Below are 26,165 nucleotides of genomic sequence, written 5' to 3'. Positions count from 1 at the left end.
CCCCAAATCATTTCCATATCTTGACTTACCTATGACACAAAAACGACCTCCCTCCCAACTATTCCTTTTGTAGGGTCTTAAAATTTGGAATCACTGTCCAAGTTGTCTACGTCGTTGCGCTTTCACCTTTACAGATGTACTGCTAACCTTAAACTTACCAGTGTCAGTCAGCACATGGCTTAGACAAAACTACCAGTCTTTTAACTAGTTGGCCTACCCGTCCCACCCACTTTTTGAGACGCACTGTCACTCGGGCTGGAATACAGTAGAGCGATCTTTGCTCACTGTAACTTCTGCCTCCCGGGCTCAAGCAATTCTTTTGCCTCAAACCTCCCGAGTAGCTGGGATTACAGGCACTATCACGCCCAGGTAATTTTTTTGTACTTTCAGTAAAGATGAGGTTTTACCATGTCGACCCAGGCTGGTCTCAAACTCCTGACCTCATGATCCGCCTACCTGGGTCTCCCGAAGGGCTGGGATTAGAGGCCTAAGCCGCCGGCCCCGTGTCCACCTTTTGAGACGGAGTCTGTCGCCCGGGATGGAGTAGCAATGTCGATCTCGACTCAACGCCCCCTCCCACGCTTAAGTGATTCTACCTCAGCCTTCGTATTAGCGGAGATTACAAGTCCCCGCCACCATGCCCAGCTAATTGGCCTCAGATCATTCACCAGCCACACCACCCTCCCAAAGTGAGTGCTGGGATTAAGTGTGAGCCACTGCCCAGCTATTAAGTGCACAGGTCTTTCAGTGTGTTTGAGTGGCTCTGAAAAGAGCCTTTGGGTTCCGTTTACTAGGCAGACTTATTTCGAGCTGGTGTACTTAGTCACGGCCTTGGTGCCCTCGGACACGGCATGCTTGGCCAGCTCTCCCGGCAGCAGCAGACGCACTGCTGTCTGAATCTCTCTGGAAGTAATGGTGGAGCGCTTGTTGTAGTGAGCTAAGCGTGATGCCTCGCTCGCTATACGCTCAAAGATGTCAGTGACGAAGGAATTCATAATGCTCATGGCTTTGGAAGATATGCCAGTGTCCGGATGGACCTGCTTCAGCACCTTGTAGATGTAAATAGAATAGCTCTCCTTGCGGGTCCTCTTCCGCTTCTTGCCCTCTTTTTTCTGTGTTTTCACAACCGCCTTTTTGAAGCCTTTCTTGGAAATGGTGGCTCCTTTGGAAGATAACTCCGGCATGGCTGACCGCACACTTCTAGAGTGTTAACGGCTCTTCGGTGTTAAGCAGCTCTTTTAGAGTGTTAACAGCTCTTTTAGCGTGTTACAGCTCTTTTCTGCACAGCACCGTCTCTCCGAAGCACGCCCAGTAAACGGGTAACTCCAGAGACGCAAAACTGCGGTATTTATAGGCACTGTCCCCTAACGGCCTGTTGGGTATCTAAAATCTGATTGGACAATGGGAAGTGGCGTGAATGCAAATAAGGCGTTTCTAGTGAGACTCTCTGATTGGGTAGAATGATCATCAGCCAATCAGCGAGCAAATGTCAACCTCAGTTAGACTATAAATAGGCCCCGTAGTGCCCCTCAGCGCATAATTTTTCCGTTGCTGCAATTTCGCTGTGAAGGAATGTCTGGACGCGGGAAGCAGGGAGGAAAAGTACGAGCGAAGGCCAAGTCCCGCTCTTCTAGGGCGGGCTTGCAGTTTCCCGTAGGTCGAATCCACCGCTTGCTTCGCAAGGGCCACTATGCAGAGCGCATAGGGGCCGGCGCGCCAGTATACCTGGCGGCAGTGTTGGAGTATCTAACCGCAGAGATCCTTGAACTGGCTGGCAATGCGTCTCGCGATAACAAAAAAACTCGCATTATTCCCCGACACCTGCAGCTAGCTATTCGCAATGACGAGGAGCTCAATAAGCTGTTGGGTGGCGTGACGATTGCACAGGGCGGAGTCCTGCCCAACATTCAAGCGGTACTGCTGCCCAAGAAGACTGAGAGTCACCACCATAAATCTCAAAGCAAGTAATTTCTCCGGATTGTTTGGTACATCTGTGACCCAAGTCAAGAAACAAAAGGCTCTTTTCAGAGCCACCTACTGTATCAAAAAACGCTGTGCACTAAACATACTACTGCTGTCATAAAGCAGCCATCTTAGCAAGCACCTGTCAGAAGTATGAAGGAATTTCCCTGGAGCATTGGGTCGACCATTAGTTTGATGTTTTAGGGGTACTTAAGCTTTAGAATTATACAGATCTCACTAGATGTGGTGGCTCTCAGTTGCCAGAACTTGCACTTGAGGTCGAAGTGGGGAAGGTGGCTTAAATCTAGTTTAACATAGTTGGGACTCTGTCCCCACAGAAATTAGCCAGGCCTGGTGGTGCAGGCCTGTCGTTCCAGCTACTTGCGAAGTTGCGGTGGGAGTTGTTGGGTGGCTGCAGTTACAGTAAGGCAAGATCACGCCACTGCACTCCAGTCTGGGTGACATGAGCGAGGCTGTATTTCAAACTAGTTATGTCAGTTACGGGTTATGTATGGAAGTGAAGATTGGATTGCAAGCAGGAGAGGTGTGTAACCTTCCAGTTTTAAGTTCAGAAAACATCAGTATGGCTGGTTAAAGCGCATTTTAGAAAATTTCAAATAGGCAGTCTCACGAAATATACTCATATGTGGCATGTAAGTAAAATAATAAAATTTGGATAAACATTTGATACCTGTGGCTTCACGGCATTTTGTTAAAGAATAGGTTCCTAAAATGTAAGAATGTTAAGAAACCTTATACCATATGTGATGGTGAGATACTAGTGTCAGGCAGGAATGAGACTAAAAGGCCTAACATAATTTGAGGTTTAGAAATTTGGAACAGTAATGGTTTCAAAAGTTTTGACTACTAAAAAGAGGCACAATTGTGTTAGCTTTTTGTGCTGTGAACACCAAGAGAAATTGAAACGCAAAACCCGTTTAGTAACGCTGCAAATAACGAAAAATTACTGTATGATATTCAACAGTTGACTTTACCTCAAAAAAAGTCACTGCTAAACAATATCTACACAGAATAAGGCATATATAGAAGCAGGTATGGAGAAAGTTAAAAAGTTCTATAAAATAAAACATGCCGAGTAAGGACAATCAAGTTCAAAGTCAATCTTGAATTAACCTGCATAAAGATTGAATAAGGGATGCAATTCGCAAGGCAAAAACTTGATTTCTGAAAACAGAAATGGCAACTATATGTTGAATAAAACTGGGTAATATTTAAAACCTGGCCAATGTGAAACAAAATCGGGATATATAAGACAAATCTATACAGATGAATTGCAAGTAATTACTGTAGATACTTCATCAAGTAAGTGGCACTTAACTCCCCAGACTTGCCGAAACACAGAGTATGGAAAGGCAGAGGAAGAGGGACTTGACTTTACAGGAGAGAGCCAGTGTTCTTTTATTCCGAATGCACAATATACTTTCATTTCCAGTTCTAATGCAAGCCTATTAAAATTACATTAAACTAAATATTTAAATACAATAAGATGTATGAAAAATTGTAAATACATGTTAAAGGAGACATGTCCCTTGACTTTTCAAAAAAACTTACGTATGTAAGTTTCTGATTTTCCTTATAGAATTTTCACACATTTCATAGAGTTTATCTCTAGGTCTTCTTTTTTATTTCTGTATTTTGGGGAAATATTTAGGTTTCTTTTATTATGTTTTCTTATTGACCATGTTTTAAAGACAAAACATTTTTTATTTTTGGACTGATTTGTATTTCCTTATCAAATTCTGTCATTTCTGTTCATCTTTTTTCCTCTCTGATTTTCCAGGTAGGCAGAATAATTCATAGAATTTTTTCCTGTTGTTTTAAATAGCTGACTTTCTTGTCTAAATGCATTGCCTAATGGTTATGAGTGATAATAAATAAAATGGTGATATTAACCTTTTTTTTTTTTTTTTTTTTTGGAGACAGTCTTCCTCTGTCGCCCAGACTGGAGGACAGTGGCCCCATCTCAGCTCACTGTGATTTTCCTATCTCACCCTCCTGAGTAACTGGGATTACAGTCGTGTACCATCACGTCTGGCTAATGTTTGTATTTTTAGTTAGAGATGGGGGTTTCACCATGTTGGCCAGGTTGGTCTCGAACTCCTGACCACACACCTCGGCCTTACCAAAGTCCTGGGATTACTGGGTGGGGATGAGGGCTACAGGCACCGGCCAAGGGGAAGTGGGGCAGGCCCAGGGCCTCATGGGGAGAAAGCGAGCTGATAGTCTGGGGATGGCTGAAAAGGCAGGGAGGCCTAGAGGCGGCTTGGAACGGGCCGGGAGCCCAAAGCGCCAAGCAAGGCCCTCTCTCCCCTCCAGAAGCCGGTCAGACCTGGCCCCTGCCTAGCTCCGGAGTTTCGGGCCCGCTCCATGTGGGGGTGAGTGCCTTAGGCGTTGGCCCAGGGAGCCTGGGGCTGCCGGGGCGGGCCAACACGGGCAGGCCACGGGCCTCTGGGGAAGCGGCAGGCCGGCGGGACAAAGCCAGCTGATAGGGGGTGGCTGGGCGGCCGGGAAGCCCACAAGCGGCTTGGGAGGGGCGGGGGCCCAAAGCCCCCAGCAAGCCAGCTCTCCTGGGTTCTCTCTCCTCTCGAGGGCCCGGCCAGACCCGGCCCCTGTCTAGCTCCGGAGCTCCAAGCCCGCTCCGGGTTGGGGCGAGGGTTTCAGGCGCCGGCCGAGGAGGTTTGGGGCGAAGGTTTCAGGCGCCGGCCGAGGAGGTTTGGGGCGAAGGTTTCAGGCGCCGGCCAAGGTTTGGGGCTGCCGCGGCGGGCCTCCACGGGGCGGCCCCGGGCCCCAGGGCAAGAAGCAGCGAGGCGAGAGAGAGTGAGCTGGTAGGGAACAGCTGGGGTCGTAGGGAGGCCTAGAGGCGGCTTTGGAGGGGGTTGGGGGCCCAAAGCCCCAAGCAAGTCGGCTCTCCCTGGCCCTTTCTCCCGCCCCTCAGAAGCCGCCAGACGCGGCCCCTGCCTATCTCTGGAGCTCCGCTCTGGGCCCGCTCCGCGTGGGGTGAGGTCCTTAGGCGCCCGCCCAGGGGGCCTGGGGCTGCCGCGCGGGCCTCCTCGGGGTTGCCCAGGGCCCCAGGGGAAGCGGCAGGCCGGCAGGAGAGAGGGAGCTGAAAAGGGTCGGCTTGGGCGGCAGGGAGGCGCGCAGAGGCCTAAAGCTCCCAGCAAGCTGGCTCCCCGGTTCTTTCTCAAGGGGCTGGCCAGACTCCGCCCCTGCCTAGCTCCCACGCTCCGGTCCCGTTCCGGGTGGGGCCCTAGGCACCAGCCGAGGGGGCTGCGGCTTCCGCGGCGAGCCTCCACGGGGCGGCCCCGGGTCCCAGGGGAAGCAACAGGCCGGCGGGACAAAGCCAGCTGATAGGCAGGGGCTGGCTGGGGAAACGGGGAGGCCCGCGGGCGGCATCGGAGGGGCCCCTGGAGAAGCCGGCCAGACGCCGCCTCCGCCGCCGCCTCCGCCTAGCTCCGGAGCTTCGGGCCCACTCCGTGTGGGGGAGAGAACCTTAGACGCCCGCCCAGGGGATTGGGGTTGCCGCGGCGGTCTTCCACAATGGGGCCCCGGACCTCCGGGGAAGTGGCAGGCAGGCGGGAGAGAGCGAGTTGACAGTCAGGGGCTGGCTGGGGAGGCAGGGAGACCCGCAGGCGGGTTGGGAGCCGCCCATCATCACAGGTGTTAGCAAGCACGCCCAGCCGACTTGCTTTTTATTGTAACCAGGCTAATATGACACTTTCTAATGCCTATGGCGGTTTTAATGTGATTTGTGCAATTCCAAGATTGTTAAGAGTTGTTAATTAAAAATAAATATTGGAAGCCGGGTGCGGTGGCTCAAGCCTGTAATCCCAGCACTTTGGGAGGCCGAGGCGGGTGGATCACGAGGTCGAGAGATCGAGACCATCCTGGTCAACATGGTGAAACCCCGTCTCTACTAAAAATACAAAAAATTAGCTGGGCATGGTGGCACGTGCCTGTAATCCCAGCTACTCAGGAGGCTGAGGCAGGAGAATTGCTTGAACCCAGGAGGCGGAGGTTGCGGTGAGCCGAGATCGCGCCATTGCACTCCAGCCTGGGTAACAAGAGCGAAACTCCGTCCCAAAAAATAAATAAATAAATAAATATTGGCTATTAACAACAGTTTAGCAACAACTGGACAAATACATGCTATTTTTTTCCTTTTACTTTTTATTAATAATCACATTGAAGGAATTCAGAACACACTACTCCAAAATATGTTACTCTGACATATTATCTGTTTGGAGTTAAAGACACTTCTTTTGTTTCTTAAAAGCATGAAATGAAAGATGTCCTCCCTGTACCAGAAGGAAAGTACTATTCTCATCAACAACAGAAAATTAAGGCCAAGGAAAATCTGTACACATAAACTTTGTTACACCAACCCTTATCTCTCCAATCACTTCTCCACCTAATTAATTACCCTAACCCAAGCCCCTTTGCTTGTCACATTTTCACAACTTACTGCACTTTGTCAAATTCTTCATATAAGTGTTCCATTCTTTGTCTTTGGGTCTTCATTTCCTTATGAAGCCTCCTGTGCCACATAAAACTTGCATTCAATAAATGTGTATGCTTTTCTCCGGTTGACCTGTGTTATGTCAGTTTAATTCTCAAGCCCAGCCAAAATATCCTGAGGGTAGAAGTAAAGTTTTGCTATGGATTTCTCATCAGCAATCACAGAAGTCATAGAACGATAGAATAATATCTTTGAAGTTCTAAAGCAAAATAGCTCTCAATTTAAAATTCTGTGCTCAGATGAACTTTTTTGTGTAAAGGTGAAATAATTTTTGGACAAAGACCAGAAAGTTTTGCCACTCACAGATCCATCCTAGAAGAATTAATGCTAAAGAATGTGCTGAACTAAAAAGATTGAACTCAGAAGAAAGATTGAGATACAAGAAGCAATATTACCAAAGGAAGAGGTAAAAGTATAAATCCATCTCAATAAATATACTAGTTGTATAAAAGGAAAAAACACCTCACAGTCATACTTATTAGAATATTTTTTAAAAAATGAACCAAAAACACTGGACAGTAGTTGAAGAAGATGAAATGAGCTGAAACAAACTAAAGCATTTTGATGTCCTTGTATTGTTTATAACAAGGATATACATGCTGATTGTTGTATTTTCTTAAGTCAGGTGTATATTTTATGAGTTTAAATGTAACCACTAAAATAATAATATTCAGAAAAGAGTCAGGTGTATATTTCATGATGTTAAATGTAAGTCAGGTGTTTATTTTATGATGTTAAATGTAACCACTAAAATAAGAATATTCAGAAAAATAATATTCTGATAATAATGAAAAAATCAGAGTCCAGTGGAAAGCAGGAAATCATAAAAGGACTGGCATGACAACTTAGAATGCAAAGTAAAATATTAAAAATGAGTCCAAATATCAAAATGAAGGTTGATCGATTAAACTTCCCATTTAAAAGACAGTGTTTGACTAGGATTTAAAAAACACAGCTATACCTTGATTATAAAATACCTAAACTTTGTTGGCACAGAACATTTAGAAGAAAAAGAATGGAAAAAATATATTCCAGACAAAATTGTCTCCCCAAAGAAATTGTTTTGCAAAATTAATAGCAGAGATAATATGTAATGAAAAAATAATTTGAAAATAAAAGCAGAAAAATTATCTATGTAAATACACTATTCTTCATTGTGTTAACACCCAAAAATAGATTTATAGAAAACAAACAGCAGAAATATACAAGAAAGAATGTATTCACAATTATAGTGTATATTTTAATATGTCTGTCTTGGAAAAAGACTACCACATATCAGAATGTTAAAAGCACACTAAAGCATAATTCATGAGTTAAGTAGCAAAACCACAAACCTCTGTCTCTGTCTCTGTCTCTGTCTCTGTCTCAGTCTACTACTATGCCTGTTTCTCTCTGTCTCTAAAGTGCATAATATTGTCATTGTCATCTATATGCTTAACAGTCCTAAAGAGACCTATGAGTCCTTTTCCCTAAAATTTACTTATTTAAAATAATTTTTTTTTTTTTTGAGAGATGGAGTTTTGCTCTGTTGCCGAGGCTGGAGCGCAGCCACGCTATCTTGGCTCACTGCAACTTCCGCCTCCTGGACTCAAGCCATTCTCCTGCCTCAACTTCCCAAGTAGCTGGGACTACAGGCATGTGCCACTATGCCCAGCTTTTGTATTTTTAATAGACACCGGGTTTCACTATATGTTGTTCAGTCTGGTCTCAGGTGATCTGCCTGCCTTGGCCTCCCAAAAGGATTATAGGTGTGAGCCACTGCACCTCGCCCTCTTCTCTAAATTTAGAGTGATAGATTTATTATTTGTTCCACAAAAGTTGAGGGCTTACAAAGTACCAGGCACAGTTGTAATCCTTTTACTATTATATACAATGCTGAAACAAACATCTACATGCATACGTTGTCTTCTTTCTCCTGCAGTGTTTCTTTGATAGATATTTCCAGCATTGAAGAGACAGTGCTGAACAAATCAGATGAGATCCTGTCCTCCTAGAGCCCAAGTTCCTTATTGTCACTCACCACCCACATACCCAGCATCAAGTCTGACATACATAACACCTCTCCCTTTGCCATTTCTCTGATTAACATCTCTCATCTGCTTCCCCAGCCATCTTGAACCCATTGTGCTTTAATTCACCTGTGTCATTATGAGTTGTGTAACTTTTCTAGAATGTTCTTCTTGCCCTTCTTCATTTGATTCATTTCCATGTGTCCTTCAAGGATACACTCATGCATTATGTCATTTGTGAAGCTTTCCTTGACCATTCCCCCCCATCTTAGAGTCATTTAGATGTCCGTCTGGTGACCTGGTTGCACATAATCCATTTAAAGTTGTTACTGTTTGTGCCTGTCTCTTCTATTGAATATAAAGCTTTTTATATTTATAAAACTATAAAGCTTTTTATGAGAATGTTTTAATTGTTCAGCCGAATTTCACAGTGCCTAAAACACAGAGAAGACACTGATTAATGACTGGTTGAATATATAAATATACTTTTTTCTAAGTTACAGCTGCTTACTTTTTAGTTATTTAAATGATAATAGTAATATAGAAAATTGAAAGTAGAAAGGCATCAATCATTTCCCATTTTGACATATTTATTCTATTTTTGTATTTTTTCCACCAACCTTTTTGCTTATAGAGAATATTTTTCTCTTTCAATACCATGGTTTTTTTTTTTTTAAATACATCATAGCATTAGATTTGTAAGTAGTTATGTAATTTTGTAATTCTTATTTTGTAATTCTCAATTTTAATAGCTGCATCAAGACAGACACTGAGCACTTACTTTGTACCACACATTTTGATCTTGTTTAATCCTCAAAACAATCCTATAGCTTAGCGCTACTATTATACCCATTTCACTGATGAAGGGATTAAACTTCTTTGGAGCAACAGAGCTAGCACTGGAGCCAGCATTTCAACCCAGACAGTCTGACTCTAAAACCCACCTTAACTGCTACTATGCTAGAGTGGTTATACCATAATTTAGTTAAATATATCATCTTTCATTGTTTGGGGTATTTTGTGGGGGATACTTTATTTATTTCCTTATTTATTTTGAGATGGAGTCTCATTCTGACACCCAGGCTACAGTGCAGTGGCACAACCTCCTGCTCACTGCAACCTCTGCCTCCTGGGTTCAAACAGTTCTCCCATTTCTCCTGCCTCAGCCTCACTAATAGCTGGAATTACAGGTACGTGCCACTATGCTGGCTAATTTTTGTATTTTTAGTAGAGACAGGGTTTCACCATGTTGGCCAGGTTGGTCTCGAACCTCTGACCTCAAGTGACCCACTTGCCTCAGCCTCCCAAAGTGCTGGGATTACAGCCATGAGCCACCAGGCCAGGGTGGGTTGATCATTGTTATCTACTTAGGCTGCTTCCAATATTTTATTATTATAATCAATGCTATAATGAACATCTATGCAAAAATAGTGTTCTCTCCTTCTGAAGTATTTGTTTAAACCATTTCTAGATATGGGATGATTGGGTCAAAGAATACATAGATTTTATGGCTTTTTCTGCATATTGTTACTATTCCAGATTATTGTACCAGAGGCCGTTAGCAATGCATGAGAGTATTTGTATTTTATTTTGCCCTCACAGAATTTGGTGTTATTTAAGAAAAATGAGTTTGGTAGAGTCCAGGGTAACTACATTATTTTAGTTTGCACTTCTTTTCGTCAAAGTGAGACTGAACATTTCCATTTATGTGTATGTGTGTACATATCTACCCTACATCGCTTAGCAACAGGGATACATATTCTAAGAAATTTATTGTTAGGTGATTTCACTGTGTGAACATCAGAATGTACTTAAACTTAGATGGTAGAGGCTGCTACATACCTAGGCTATAGGGTACAGCCTATGACTCCTGGGTTTCTGTACAGCATGTTACTGTGGTGAACATTGTGAGTGACTGTAACATAACAGTAAGTATTTGAACATCTAAACAGAAAAGGCACAGTAAATATATGGTGTTATATGGGGCCACCATTATATATGTGGTCTGGCAGTGAGCAAAACACTGTTATGCAGCTCATGACTGTATATATGTTTGTTTTTGCCAGTTACTTCCATCTTCAGAAATGTCTCTGGGTCCATAGAAAATAATTTAAACAACAAATTCAAAGTAGTTGTTTTGTAACATTATTAAACTTGAGTTATATTACGCCTTTACATAGAATATTTGCAAAATCTGAATAAAGCAATTTTATAATGTCAATGAGAGCCAGCTGAATTTTTTAAACTTCCTCTTAGAGAAAGCTCTCATTAATTTAAACTGTAGTCACACATTAGCTCCTTTAAAGTCAAATATAATCTAAGCTAACACCAGGGGGAGCTCAGTAGTCGTTCCATGTGAAAATAAATCTGACTTTTAATACATTTCTCAAGTGATGCTGGAGAAAATGTACAGTGAAATTATGAATACTGCATTTAATAGTTCTATGGAGAAAAAATAGAAATCCGTGCTTAAAATATCCATTCAGACTTCAACTTTTAGTAAACTGAAAAAAACATGAGAATGATGATTATGTGAACAACAGTAATAGAACACCCACAAATGACTGTACAGATCTTGTTTCGATTGTTATTTCCGCCTCCTGTCAGCATAGGAATCAGACAGGCCTGCTTCAGAACCCAGCTCTGCTACTTCTAAGCTGAGTGTTCTTGAACCAGTTACTTAATCTCTCTGCCTCGGTCTCTTCACCTGTACATGGTAATACCTACCTCACGGGGTAATTGTGAAGATCAAACTGAGACCACATCAATAAAGCGTCCAGCACATAGGACAGGCTCAGATACGTTAGTTCATTTCTTCATCTAAAGCAGTGATTCTCAACCAAAGGTGCTTTTGCTACCAATGGATGTTTAGCAATGTTGGGAAGCGTTTCTGGTTGTCACAACTGGTGGCAGGCATCTCGTGGTCAAGGCCAGGGGTGCTACTAAACATCTTACTTGGGACAACTCCCCAAATCAAAAAATTACCTGCTCGAAAATGCTAAAAGGGCCAGGGTTGAAAATCCTTTCTCTATCTAGAGAAATCTAACATCATCATTAACGCTCCTTTGCTGAGAGTCTATTCAATGTTGGATTCAATTTGAGTTTCTGGAAATATGAAATATAAAGATCTTGCCCTGCGGGGGATTACAGTCTAATAGTGGGACTATAGCTTATCACAGTCTGTGAGTTTGGGAATGGGAAAGAGTAAGGAAAGTGCAGAGAACAGTCCCTTTTTGCAGTTTAAAGTAAGCACCTTCAGCACCCCCATCTCTGTGAGCAAAATGTTGCAGAGTACCCTGGATGTCCTTTGGCTGTCTCCATGCTAATGGAGCAGTCCAGAGTTTCCGTCCTAAGGTTTGCTATCCCTTAATTGAGTCTTGCTTGAGAAAGATGTGCTAGTCACTTCTCAGCACTTCTTATTGAAGTGCTGGCCTCTGCTCTGCCCTTTCCTGCAGAATGGGACTATGTGAGGGTAGCTCTCACCTCCTGACCCTCAGAGCATTCTTCCCCTCAGCCCTGGGGAGTTTCCTGTGGTTAGCTATGGAAGAGAGTAAGAGCCACTTCTGCCCACCACACATGGCCGGTGGCTCATGAGAGAAAAGGCTTTTGAGTCGGAAGCCCTTTGAGAGTCCTGGCTCTGCTTCTTTCTTCCTGAGGCGCCTGAGCAAAGTCTTGACATTTCCGGCCTCTCCTTGCTCCTTTAAAGCACAAAAGGAGGAATCTCTCATGAGGTTTGTAAGAACTTTATTTGGTGCTTTGCAAGTATAAATCGTAATTCCGCTCTGCTTTGCTTGTTGAGTCCTGCCTGCTCAAAAGTTCTGTGACCAAGCTCTGTATTTGCCACAAAATTATGCTAGTGTGGCCTTATGGTGATAGCTAGAGGCAGGTGGAATCATGCTTAAAAGCACCTACTGTGTGTCCATTCTGAATTCATCACTTTGTGCCCGTTGTTTAAGACACAAGTATGGAAAAGCGCTCTAAGGGAGGCTGTGGGGCTGAGTGAGCTGAATGCCTGGGAGCTCACTTGCTTGCTCCTCCACTGCCCATGCTCGTCATCAGCCAGCTAGGGAGCTCGGTTCTGAATACACTACTTTCCTAGTTTCATGTTTGTCTTGAAAGAAACCAAACACCTATACCATGTATCCAAAATACATAACATCTGTAGTTATGACTGTTCTATGAGATCAGAAACTTACTGGAAACGTTTAATGAAACAGTATGAATCTCAGTAGGGCTAATTTTATGAATGGTCTTCCGTGTGGTTTCTAAAAGAAATCGTGAGTGATATAATTTAAAATTATGTGTAGTGTTGTGCAACAATAGTAAGGAAGCCAATTGGTAGACGATCAGAGAAGGACAGCAGAGGCAAGTTTTGGACTCCCTGTCTGTGGAGGGGAACAAGATCGAGTAGGTCTGACTCCACGCCCACCCACGCCCGCAGGGAAAGAGCACCCTTGAATTTGACCCTTGCATATTACTCCTACAACAGATGGTCCAGAGGAAATGTACAGGCATTTTACATAAACATGCATCTTAAAATGAAATTTGGAGTAAAATAAACATGCGCTTGGAGAGGACATACTCTTCTTGCCACATCTCATGACTGACTTCTCTGAAGTGAATCCTGTGTTCCAGGCAGCCGCTGAAGAACTGAGGGAAAGCCACTACACTTTTCAAACATTAACTCACGAGTTGTGATGGGTCATCTGGCACTGCAATCCCTCCAATAGACTGTATTTCTCCTTGCTTAGCTTGGTGCTGCGCTGAAGGAAGCCATTATGGCGTCCCCACTTCCCCCAGGGAAGAGTCATCAATTATGTTTCGGTCTTCTCTCCTCTCTGCTTCCACTCATATAGAGGTGTAAAAAGCAAAACAAGACAGCAGAAAATAAAAATAAGATATGGAATCTCACATATGCATCCACTGAACCACAGAGCTAGGTAGCTACCTACACTAATCCTTCCAAGGATTTGGTGCATAGTTATTTCTACTTTACCTCTATTTTACGGGTTAGGAAACCAAGAGCGATTTTTTTTTTCCCTATGAACCCTGTTAGGGGTTGAATTGCATACTCTCCAAATTCATATCTTGAAGTCCTAACCCTCAGTACCAGAATATGACCAATTTGTAAATAGGATCATTGCCAATGTAATTAGATAAGATGAAGTCATACTGCCATAGGATGAGCCCCTAATCCAATATGAATGGTGTCCTTATAAAAAGTGGACATTTGGATACAGAGCCAGACATGCAAACATGGAGGATTGCCATGTGAAGATGAAGGCAGAGACCAGGGCATCACTTTTACTAGCCAAGGAACACCAAAAGTTGCCAGCAAACCAGCAGAAGCTGGGAGAGAGACATGAAACAGCTTCTCCCTCATAGCTCTCAGAAGGAAGCAGCCCTGCTAACAACTTACTCTCAGATTTTCAGCCTCCAGAACTGTAAAATGATAAATTTCTGTGTTTAGAGCCACCTAGTTTGTCATACTTTCTGAGGGAAGTTCTAGGGAACTAAGACAGTCCCCCGGTGAGTTCTTAGCAAAGCTAGGATTTGGGTTCAGCCCTTCTGATTCTTGATCTAATGCTCTTTTCTTCACAGAGCAGCTGTCTTATTTCCTGAGGGGAACTGACCACTTCCATCTGATTATCAGGGACTGACTCCTGGAAGAAGTGAGCTTTGAGGTGTGCTTAAAGGTAAGAATGTTTTGATGTGTGGAAAAGAGAGAGGAGAGTGAGGATCACACCAAGAGTGAGGAAGGCTCCCGGCAAGTTAAGGCTAGAACAGAGAACCCATATAAGGAAGTATCTGGTTAAAACTTGCATGTGCTGAGTACTAGCAATATGGCCTTGCAGTGGTTTATAAATCTGCTGGAGATAAAAGTTGTGGCCAATACTAAGTCATTTAAGATTCCTGTGAACCTGAGCATGCCAGCAATCAAAGGGTCAGGCTTTCATAAAACCAAGTTTTTTCTTCATCTTCCTGATAAAGGCAGGATGGGAAGTAGAGAGGGAGAAGTTCCATTGAATATATCAGATAGTCCAGTCCTACTGCTAGCAGGCACTTCTCTCCTGAGTCACTTACTTGAGTCTTTGACTATTACGAGTGATCTTCTGTGTCTGGAAGACCTTTTTGGGTACCCAGTTAAGGTAAAAATATTAGGCAAAACATTTGAAAATGAAGTTTTCTTGTCCAAAACAGCCAAGGGGTAAATTTTCAGAAAGTATTTAAATGAATTGGCACAAGTGAATAATTTTGGTTAAACCGATCCTTCGGACATCCAAGCCTAAGATCACAGATGGGGCTGGCTGGTTTGGTCCTTTAAGAGATTGCAACAACGACTTGTTGTGTCTCAACAATAAGCCCAGAAATGCTTATTCAAATGGAGACAAAAACGTGACGCAGCCAGCTACAAAACTTTGTTCATTTATCTGTGTTGGACTCCAGGGTTTTTATATTGAGAATCTACATCTGTGAAAGGTCATCCCCAACTCTTGAGCATGTGAACCAGGCCTGCCAGCCCCCTGGTGACAAGCATATTTGATCAAATTGTAGGCTGCTCTCTCTGCCAGCTCTTTTTGACTGAACAAGTGCTGGCTGTTTTACCCCTGCCTTAGTTTGGAGTTGCACAAATGCTGTAATCCTGATGCAGCAGCTGAGAATGGCTCTCAGAAAATCACTCTGCAATGCAGTATCATTAGCAATATTAACGCTTGCCTGTGGATTATTATCACTGTGCATGTAATAATCAATGCTGAGTCAGAATGGCACAGATTTATAATAAAACACAAAGTGTGCACCAAGCAAGGGTTCCACACAAACTAACCTTCCCTCCCCCTCCGCCCACCTGCGTACAACATTCCCTCACTCAATTTTGCTACCATCTGCACTCAAATAACTGGGGGAGTACAATTTTGCTTCCATGTCTAGAAGAACATGGGCATTATATTTTGACAGATGAGGAAGAGCTGTTTGAGACTATTTGTTCTCAGATTCTTTTTTGCTATGCGTGGGTCCCAGGGAGACCTAATGTGACACATGACAGTCTCCCCTCCAACAGCTTGCTGTTTCCCTGGATTGCTGTTATGAAGCTAGGTCCAATTCCACTGCTCTGGGACTCAAAGGTGTTTCTTTCTTATTCTAACTGAAGAAATTTTTATTTTTGTTTATTTTGTTTTACTTTTTGGTTGACAGTGAGGAGCCCATGTTGCCCTCCTGGTTCTCTAAGATCTTCTCACTTTCCCCCAGGTCTCTATTCTGTATCTTCCCCACAGATGAAGTTCTTAGGAACAACCTGGGAGACTTGCAGACCAGGGCCATGAACTTCCAAAGGCACAATGGGGAGAATTCAAGCTGGTCATATTTTATTTTTTATTTTTTGTTTGCTCAGGGAAGTGGGGGAATGGAGTTTTGCTCTTGTCATCCAGGCTGGGATGCAATGGCGTAATCTTGGTTCACTGCAACCTCCACCTCCCGGGTTCAAGCAATTCTCCTGCCTCAGCCTCCCAAATAGCTGGGATTATAGGCATGCACCACCACACTCAGTTAATTTTTGTATTAGCGGTAGAGATAGGGTTTCTCCATGTTGGCCAGGCTGATCTTGAGCTCTTGACCTTGGGTGATCCACTTGCCTCAGCCTCCCAAAGTGTTGGGATTACAGGTATGAGCCACTGCCCCCAGCCAAGCTGGTCATAACTGATTAAGAAGGTAACTAGACCGGGCGCGGTGGCTCAAGCCTGTAATCCCAGCACTTTGGGAGGCCGGGGCGGGTGGATCACGAGGTCAAGAGATCGAGACCATCCTGGTCAACATAGTGAAACCCCGTCTCTACTAAAAATACAAAAAATTAGCTGGGCATGGTTGTGCGTGCCTGTAACCCCAGCTACTCAGGAGGCTGAGACAGGAGAATTGCCTGAACCCAGGAGGCGGAGGTTGCGGTGAGCCGAGATCGCGCCATTGCACTCCAGCCTGGGTAACAAGAGCAAAACTCCGGCTCAAAAAAAAAAAAAAAAAAAAAAAAAAAAAAGGTAACTAAAAAATACAAAGTTGTCATTAATAAATGAGAACCTGAAAAAGCTAATCCTTCAAGTTGGATCCCAAGTGGTTAACTGTGCCTGAATTTAAAATAAAGTCAAGGGCCAGTTGCTAACTAGAGGTCACTTGGGGTACTCTGAGCTCCCAGTAAACCCAAAACTCTGTTCAACTTTGGAATTTGCAGAGCTCACCTGAACCAATCAAGAATCATTTGTATTGACCCATGAGGCCTCAGCTGTATCTATCAATCAAAAGCAAACTTGAATCTTTCATTTGCCTAAACAGACCTGACTAGGAACTTGGGTGGGGACTTTTGCTATAAAACCTGTATTAATGTATACAAGCCCCATGAAGCATGTTAGTGCATAAAAGCAACTTTCATCTCTGAATCTTCTTCTGGGCAGTTACAATTTTGCAGTGGAGGTTTCAGTGTGTTAGATATAGTGAACTCCCAAGTTTCTCTTCAAAGAATCAGTATGTCAGTATGTTCAGCTGTCTTATTCCTTAATCCACTAAAGTTTAACTTCCTTGTAGTTTCAGTAAACAACATTTTGCACCAGTTCTAATCAGTAGTTCACATCTCTTCCCTTGCTCCCCCACCCCATCCTGACTCATCCTGGTCACCTGCTCTGGTCACCTGCTTTAACCCCTGCTTACCTGCTCTGACCTGCCCATAACTATCCTTCCCACAAAACTACCCACCCCACCACTCCGGCTCTTACCCTGCTCCCTTTAAAATAGCCAACCAGCATTAGACTGGATTATGTGGTCTAACCCTAGTCAATATGGGAATGACACAGCAGTAGGGGCAACCTCTGTCAGGGCGTAAGTACCCTTTCCCCTCCTTGTCCAGGTGTGCACTCACCATGTTTTATCTGTGAGCCACACCCTTCTGTAGAAGTAAATTGCCTTGCTGAGGAAATTTATATTCGAGTGCTACTTCTTTTACGGTATTGAAAATTCTACTTCTGCCGGGCGCGGTGGCTCAAGCCTGTAATCCCAGCACTTTGGGAGGCCGAGGCGGGTGGATCACGAGGTCGAGAGATCGAGACCATCCTGGTCAACATGGTGAAACCCCGTCTCTACTAAAAGTGCAAAAAATTAGCTGGGCATGGTGGCACGTGCCTGTAATCCCAGCTACTCGGGAGGCTGAGGCAGGAGAATTGCCTGAACCCAGGAGGCGGAGGTTGCGGTGAGCCGAGATCGCGCCATTGCACTCCAGCCTTGGTAACAAGGGCGAAACTCTGTCTCAAAAAAAAAAAAAAAAAAAAAAAAAGAAAATTCTACTTCTAACAAATAGCACATAGCCAGTAAGTGGTGAGCTCAAAAATTTAACTAGGTTCAGATACTTTCCTTCTCATTTTATTTTATTTTATTATTTTATTTTATTTTTTTTTTTTTTGAGACAGAGTTTCACTCTTGTTACCCAGGCTGGAGTGCAATGGCGCGATCTCGGCTCACCGCAACCTCGGCCTCCTGGGTTCAGGCAATTCTCCTGCCTCAGCCTCCTGAGTAGCTGGGATTACAGGCACGCGCCACCATGCCCAGCTAATTTTTTTGTATTTTTAGTAGAGACGGGGTTTCACCATGTTGACCAGGATGGTCTCGATCTCTTGACCTCGTGATCCACCCGCCTCGGCCTCCCAAAGTGCTGGGATTACAAGCTTGAGCCACCGCGCCCGGCCATCATTTTTTTTTCTATTACATGATTTTTTTTCCTATTACATGTTCTTTCTGACTTGAAATAGCCTAGAGCTTTTCTAACTTTGAATGGGTTTGTTTGGCCCAAATGGCTTGCAACTGCCTTGTTAATACATACAGGCCCCTTGAAGAATTTTAGTGCAGAAAAGCTACTTTCAGATCTGAATCTCCTTTAGGGCAACAGTTGTTAATGAGTAATTTTAAGGAATAGTATCTGTAATTAAAGTACAAAATGAAAATTTTGCTTACTCTTTCATCAGCAGATATTTCCATGATGTTGATACTGCCAGCTTTGCTAATTTACAAGCTATTATTTTCACTAATAATGATATTTTCTTGTTCTGCAGACAACTATAAGCATGCATGCATGAGAGAGAGCAGAACAGTTCATGTTTTAATATTCTCAAGTACTTTTTTTTTCTTCCTTGAAATAACCTTTTTTAGCAAGTGAAGGGAACTACAAAGTTGTTTTCTACTTCTGTCTTAGCAGGAGTCAAAACTGTAAAGGATTTTTCCAAATACGCCCTGACTTCTTCATGTTCTCAAAGACAGTTTGATATTAAATGAGGATATTTACTTGACTTTTTTTTTTTTTTAATTTTGGAGCATTAGAACTTCTTCATGACGTTGTCTCATGATATTGCCTAGCCTAATCAGCCAAGAGCCAGCCAATCCCCCGATAACTGAAGCAGCCTAGCCAGGAAAAGCACAGTGACCCAGCTAGCCCCCAGCTGATCTTGGACATGTGAGCAAGAAACACTTTCTGTTGTGCTACTGGGGTTTTGTGATTGATTGTTACACAGCACACACTAATTGATACAGTCCTCACTCCACCTGTCCCTCCACCCAAACTGCAGTGGCCCTAGGAGTAAGGGCAATAAACTTGTAGCTTACCCAGAATACTGATAAAGGGTAGGGAAAAGTCCACCTGGAATTTATAATTTAGCCAGCATGTTTGACAGTGGGACTCTACCATGTGACTGGCCAGTTGAGAGTTGAACACATTTGTATACTCAATTTCTATCTCTCTTGGATGACTGAGAAATGTTGTGCCTTCCTTTACAGTTCCCTTCTCATCCTTGACACTTGTGGGAAGTAAAAAAATTCCTCTTCAAAATGTCCTTTCTTGTTTAAGAAAAATTTGTGTTAGAAATAATCGTTGGTTTTAAACAGTTTCTTCAAAAGTCTTCTTGCTTTTTGCTAGAAGCCCTATCCTGTGTAGCTGTTAGACATGCTTACAGGTACATAGTACATTCTATGTCCTTGTACTTCAACCAAGGTATCTGTGCTGGACGCGCTCACAGCCTGTCCCAGCTCACAGCCTGTGCCCCTTCCTTATTTGGACTTCCTTTTTTTGCTCTCCATTGCCTTTATCTGTTTAGAAAAGTTCCAAGTTATTAACCAGTCGGGTTTTAATTTAGATTGTGAGGTCTGTCTCCAGCCAGTGGAGATCAGATACAGCAGTAAGGACAACCCCAAATGCGTAAGAAATATGTCTGCTTTCCTTTGTTCATAGTACTCCCATAGCAAGATTGCTATCTGGAATACCCTTTCTGCTGGAAGTAAAAAGAACTGTTTTGCTGAGAGATCCTTTGTCCCTGTACTAATTTTTCTTTGCGGCACCAAGAAGAAAAATTTTGTACATAACAATATTCTTCTTTCTTTTCTGAAGATCTGAGACAAAGGAACACATACAGAAACCAGAGGAAGCAGTTATTTTATGCAGTGTGATGTTGGAAACTCTAAGATGCATCTATGCCCCCTAAAATCTTTCTTACTGGGCCTGTGTTTTAGAAAGATTATCCACTTTTTTGGAAGAAAGCATTGTTTTTTAAAAAAAAAAAAAAAAAAAAAAAAAGTAACAAAAGAAAACTACAATATCAGTATACCCACCAAAAGGTGATTAATTAGGTTATTAATCCTTCAACATGGATTGTAATCAAGAATGTAGTTATAACTGGAAGAAACCTTAGAAATCAATAATGTGGACTTTCATTTTACATAAGAAATGTAATCCTGGGAGACTTGGGTGACTTTGTCTGAGATAAAATGGCTTAAGCTGGAATTAACATTCAGGATTCCAGACCCCAGGTTCAATACCTCTTCCACCAGTGTGTTTGTCAGGGGGAAGCTTCCAGCCCCTCATAGAAGAAGACCCAGTATATATCAGATAGTCTCACTAGATGTTAACTTACCAAGCAACACTAACTACCAGTGCTGCCCATTTAAAATTGAGCAGCATTGTGGACCACTCATACACAGTGATTTATTCAGGGAAACATCAATCTGACAGCCAAAAACACCTTGAAAATTCAAATCATTATTAAACTATTTCAATAAACATCAAAGGAGATTGCCATAAGTAAAACCGTGAACTTTCTTAAACTTCTATTTCCCCATCTTCCTTATAACGCTCACACATGGCTGCCTCCATCCTCTCCTTCCTCTTTTCAGACTGTCCCAAACTTTCCCCAATTTCCAGGCCATGCTGTGGTTCAGTTATCCTCTTTTCTCTCCTCTTTTGGATCTGTCCCTCTCCAAGTGACTCAGTTGGCCTTCTTTCTTTGCGCCTGCAGTTCTTTCTCTACCCAATACTCTTATTCCACATAAAAAGGCTTGGGAATCTAGTGGACAAAATACACTCAGTGGGTAGGGTTGGGAGAGAAGCTACGTACACATAGGACATAAAAGTTTCAGTGCAGGCCTTTGTGTCTTTGATATTGCTCTGCGCTAATTGCCCAGAAGAGTGCTGATGTGTTGTATTTGCTAAATACATAAATATTTGCTTAATAAGGAAATGTCACACATGTAATGAAGCATGCCTGCTTCAAGGGCCACAGGAGGAGCAAAGGAAATAAAAGCTGTAAATTTGTAATCCAAGACATGTAGATATAATTGCAGCAAAGTCGCTGATGTCAAGGAGGAGATCTTATACTCTAGCAAAATAAACTGTGAAAAGATTGGGCTTTGAGCCTGTTGATTGCAAATAATGAAGTCAAATTAGTAGTGAAGGATCATATTTTCACTACCATGAAGTTTTTCTGTACTAGATGGCAGGCAAGCCATTGATTATTGTGTCTTTCTTTATGGTGGGTATAAGAAGAAGGATGTTCCCTTGACTGTAATCTGGAGTTCAAAAAAAAGAAATGGAGTTTATCATTTCATGCTCTAACAATTAGTGAACACAGTTATTAAAGGAATGCAAGGTACAGGCTGTAAATCCCTGGAAATTATTTCCTTGTGAAAATGATTACCTCAACTCTGTTGCAATGCCATCTTCATTTTTACATACAAAAAATTAAGTTGAGAAAATGTTTAAAACTAATTAGATTCCAGGAAAGCCAATTAGGCAAGCACTAATTCTATATTTAAATGAAGATAATGGATAGATTATTATGACAAGGTAAAGATGGAGAATGGAAGAGGAGGAATCTCAGCAGAAGAAATGCCATAAAATGCATCAGGTTTCTTGAAGGTCAGCTCCCCACTGTCAACGTTCTCACATCTCCATTGTCAGTCTCCACAGACAATTGCCAGTTTTTCCTTGTAATTTAACACAGTGGAATAGAGTCAGGACAGACCTATTTCTCTTGCCTAAAAGACACCTCTAAATTGCTGGAATGCTACTTCTCAAATAGTGAATAATCTGATCTCTCCTTTGGGTATAATTTTTAATTCATTCCTGTCCACTTTTAGTAATTTTTTGTTTGTACTGTTAATGATCTTAAAATGTCATTGCACTTTTTTTGAGTTGTAATACTGATATAGAAGGGAAGCGCACTGCCCCTTTAAATGATGCCACAGGGCGAAAGGAAGTGCTGGGTAGAGGAGGGCGTGGTCCTCGGCTAGGGCTCCACCCCTGGGCCTGGGCCCGCGGACCTAGGTGAGGACAGGCATCTTTTTTTCCTGCCCAAATGCTGCGTTTCCCAAGACCACCTTGGACTGCCACGCCCCCACCCTGTGCCTATAACTGGCCTCCCCACCCCGCCTCTTGGGGAGAGGGACAGGGAGAGGGACGGGGGAAGGGGAGGGGGAGGGGGAGAGGGAGAGGGACGGGGAGGGGGGGGAGAGGGAGAGGGAGAGGGAGGGGGAGAGGGAGGGGGAGAGGGAGGGGGAGGGGGAGGGGAAGGGGGGGCTAACCTGAGGTCAGGCCTTCTAGACTAGCTTGACCAACGTGGTGAAATTTCATCTCTACTAGGAAAAAAAAAAAAAAAAATTAGCCGGGCCGGGTGGCGAGGGGCTGTAATACCAGCTATTTGGGAGGCGGAGGCAGGAGAATCACTTGAACCCAGGAGATTGCGCCACTGCAGTTCAGCCTCGGCAACGAGGCAAATTCCGTCTCAAAGAAAAAAAAACCCAGTACCGCGGAAAGCAGACACACGGACGGCTGGTCTTCCAGAGGATCACGTTGCTGGAGGGACGCACCAACAGAAACCCGCACGCCTCCGGCAAGTTATCTAGCAGCAGAAGGAGCCAGGGTTTGGCCAGGGCAGTCTGAGGAAGCCCGGGCTGTTGAGCACGCCCTGACTCCAGGGGAAGGCTTTACCACTCCATTCCCTTCTGTCATTTTCCACCCTCTGAGTTCTGCTGAAAACCTTGTATTCGTTCTCCAAGCCCACCTACCCATACACCAAGGCAAGAATCTGGGAGACAGACAGCTCTCCGTCCGTAAAGTAGATGGCTTAATTGGGCTGGTTAACACAAGCCGCCTATAGACTGCAGAGGAGAACGGCAGCACTCTGTAACACGCCCTCGGGGGCTTCAGGAGGTGTCAATATTCACCCCTTAGGCACTGCCACGGGGTCACAGCCCCACAACCTGTCCCTCTGTATACTCCCCTGGAGAGTTGAGTAGTGGGGCACTGAAGAAGCAAGCCACTTCCCCACGGCATGTCCTGCGAGAGGGACACGGGAGCTTCTTTCATTTCAATACTAGTTCTTCCACCATCTTTTTGGAAGAAAAAAATATATATCTTTTAAGCTCTACTGTCCCCAAATACAGAAAGTAAAATAAATTTGCCACACAGACAGTTTCTGAGATTATCATGTAATACATGAAAGACAGCCACTTAGGCCGGGCATGGTGCGTCATACCTGTACTCCCAGCACTTCGAGAGGCCGCGGCGGGCACATCATCTGATGTAAAAAATGGCGAAACCCCGTCCCTACTAAAACTACAAAAAATTAGCCAGGTGTGGTGGCGGGCGCCTGTAATCCCAGCTATGCGGGAGGCTGAGACAGGAGACTCACTTGAAGCTGGGAGGCAGAGGTTGCAGTGAGCCGAGATCATGCCGCTGTACTCCAGCTATGGAAATTTGAACTGTATTTATGCAAAAATATATGTATCCAAGATCGTATTGGGGGCCAATTCTAATGGTGATGTTTGCTATTGTTTTTTGATATCTCTTTAATTTGGCAGAAAACTTACCTGCTCATGATGGTTAGTGATGTGTGCCTCAGCAGCAGCAGATGTGATTACAAAGTCGAGACACTAAATAATATAACCTTCACAATGTCCATCGTCTAATCCAAGATTCTCATGAAGAGAAGCAAGAAAATGTGACCCAAAAACAAAACCAGCCTTTTGGCGAGACCCACCATCTTCCAGTAATTTGCCGAAATGACGAATACAAAGGGAAAAAGGAAAGGCACGGAATACATGCTTTCCAGGCCTTTGAGAAAACATGGAGTTGTTCCTTTGGCCACATATATGCAAATATTTAAGGAAGGTGATATTGTAGACATCAAGGGAATGGGTACTGTTCAAAAAGGAACGCCCCACAAGTGTGATCATGGCAAAACAGGAAGAGTCTGCAATGTCACCCAGGGTGCTGTTGGCATTGTTGGCATTGTTGTAAACAAACAAGTTAAAGACAAGATTTTTGCCAAGAGAATTCATGTGCGTATTGAGCACACTAAGCACTCTAAGAGCCGAGGTAGCTTCCTGAAATTCGGGCAGGAAAATGATTAGAAAAAGAAAGAAGCCAAAGAGAAAGGCCCCTGGGTTTAACGGAAGCTCTAGCCTGCTCCACCCAGGGAAGCACTGTGTAGGAACCAATGGAAAGGAGCCTGAGCTTCTGGAACCCATTCCCTACGAATTCATACATAATAGACTTTAAACGAAAAAGGAAACCATGTAACCAATAGAGGGGTGTGTGTGGGGGGGGGGGGCTAGGGAAGAAAAAACAAAAAACAAGCAAACATTTAGGATCAAAATATTATTTGAGGAAGATGCAATGGGATGAGACAAGAAAGACACACGTAGGTTACTTATTCTGACTGTTGGGTTGAATGGTGTTTATTATTAGATGGTATCGCGAATGGATCAAGGATGGTGGTGTATTAAAACCCAAAAGTCATGGTTAACACAATTCTATGCATGTGACGTGCAGGGGAGCAGGGTGGGAAGTAAAAAGGAAGAGTAGAAAAAAACACGGCATTATGAAGACTCTGGGGCAGAACACATGGAACTTTCTAGAGCATAGCAAAAGGTCAGTCTGAGCGTGGCTGGAACTGGAGGACATTATGTTAAGTGCAATAAGCCAGGAACAGAAAGTTAAACACCACATGTTCTCACTCATGTGGAAGCTTAAAAAAATGGTCTCATAGAAGCGAAAAGTAGGACAGATGATACAGAGGCTGGGGAGGGCGGGTCGGGGGCAGGACAGGGAAAGATTTGTTAAAGGACAACATTACAGCTAGATAGAAGGAGTAAGTTCTAGTGTTCTATACCACTGTGGATAATATATAGTTTCAAATAGCTAGAGGAGGAGGAGGAATATTTCCAACCCAAGAAATAATTATTGTTTCAGATGATGGATATGCTAATTACCCTTATCTGATCACTGTACATTATGTTTCAAAACATCACTATATACCCCAATGAATGTGTACAATTATTATTTGTCAGTTTAAACGTTTTTAAAACGTAATTAAAAAGAAAAAATTTTTTTCTCATGCCTGTAATCCCAGCACTTTGGGAGGCCAAGGTGGGCGGATCACAAGGTCAGGAGTTTAAGATATGCCGGGAAAACATAGTGAAACCCCCATCTCTACTAAAAATTAAAAAAAAAAAAAAAATTCAGCTGGCCATGGTGGTGGGTGCCTGTAGTCCCCGCTACTTGTGAGGTTGAGGAAGGAGAATCACTTGAACCCGAGAGGCAGAGGTTGCAGTGAGCTGCTATTGAACCACTGCTCTCTAGCCTGGGCAACACAGCAAGACTCTGTCTCAAAAAAAAAAAAAAAAAAAAAAAAAGAAAGAAAGAAAAAGAAAAAAGGCCAATGCGCCTGACACATGGAAAATCAGCAAGATGTATCTCTCGAGCTGGACTCGCACTGACCCATACTATGGAGACTATTATTTAAGCATTTATTAAATCATGATGTGAGATCCAATAGTCGTAAAGTCTGGAATGTTTAACCCACTTAGCATGGGTGAGCGTAGAGAAGTCACATAGTAGCACTCAATAAATGTTAGTTCACATACCCCTTATAACTGTAAAGTTCTGCAAAGACAGTACTATTGTTTATTTTCATATGGAGAAATAACATAGAACAAACATGATATCATGATAAAAATACTTCAGGGAAGAGTTCTAGCTTTGCCAATAGCTAGCTGTATGATATTAGGCAAATTATTCTCACTGGGTTCCATCTGTAGCAACTGGAGTTTAGTATATTGGAAATTTCCAAGTGAGTTCCACAAAATACTAATGCCCCTTAGGATGTTAATAGGAGCTAAATGAGAAAGAATCTGTGATCAGGTGCTATTTGGGAAGTAGACTGAATGTGTCCCCCCAAATTCATATTTTGAAGCCCTCACCTCCTGTGTAGCTGTATTTGGAGATGGAACCACTAAGGAAGTATTTAAGGTAGAATTAGGTCATAAGGGTGCAGAATTGATACAATTGGATTAGTGTCATT

General features: G+C 43.3%; 2 protein-coding genes and 1 long non-coding RNA gene across 3 annotated transcripts in view; 2 read left to right on the top strand and 1 right to left on the bottom strand.

Moving 5' to 3' along the window:
- Window positions 1–800: 800 nt before the first annotated feature.
- LOC101030101 (histone H2B type 1-A) lies at window positions 801–1,184 on the bottom strand. Its single transcript, XM_003927289.3, has one exon. The coding sequence runs from the start codon at window positions 1,182–1,184 to the stop codon at window positions 801–803; it is 384 nt and encodes a 127-aa protein (XP_003927338.1).
- Window positions 1,185–1,547: 363 nt separating this feature from the next.
- LOC101030413 (histone H2A type 1-A) lies at window positions 1,548–2,037 on the top strand. Its single transcript, XM_003927290.3, has one exon. It carries the CDS (start codon window positions 1,573–1,575, stop codon window positions 1,966–1,968), a length of 396 nt encoding a protein of 131 aa, XP_003927339.1. The 5' UTR covers window positions 1,548–1,572; the 3' UTR covers window positions 1,969–2,037.
- Window positions 2,038–4,186: 2,149 nt separating this feature from the next.
- Window positions 4,187–26,165, top strand: part of LOC141584412 (uncharacterized) — a 32,726-nt gene continuing 10,747 nt past the window's right edge. Inside the window, exons 1-2 of the long non-coding RNA XR_012517462.1 lie at window positions 4,187–4,358; window positions 14,110–14,204. This is a non-coding gene — a long non-coding RNA (uncharacterized LOC141584412). The remainder of the gene's footprint in view (window positions 4,359–14,109; window positions 14,205–26,165) is intronic.

Source organism: Saimiri boliviensis, chromosome 4 (assembly GCF_048565385.1).
Source record: "Saimiri boliviensis isolate mSaiBol1 chromosome 4, mSaiBol1.pri, whole genome shotgun sequence".
Lineage (NCBI taxonomy): Eukaryota > Metazoa > Chordata > Mammalia > Primates > Cebidae > Saimiri > Saimiri boliviensis.
This window is presented reverse-complemented; position numbering and strand designations above follow the sequence as displayed.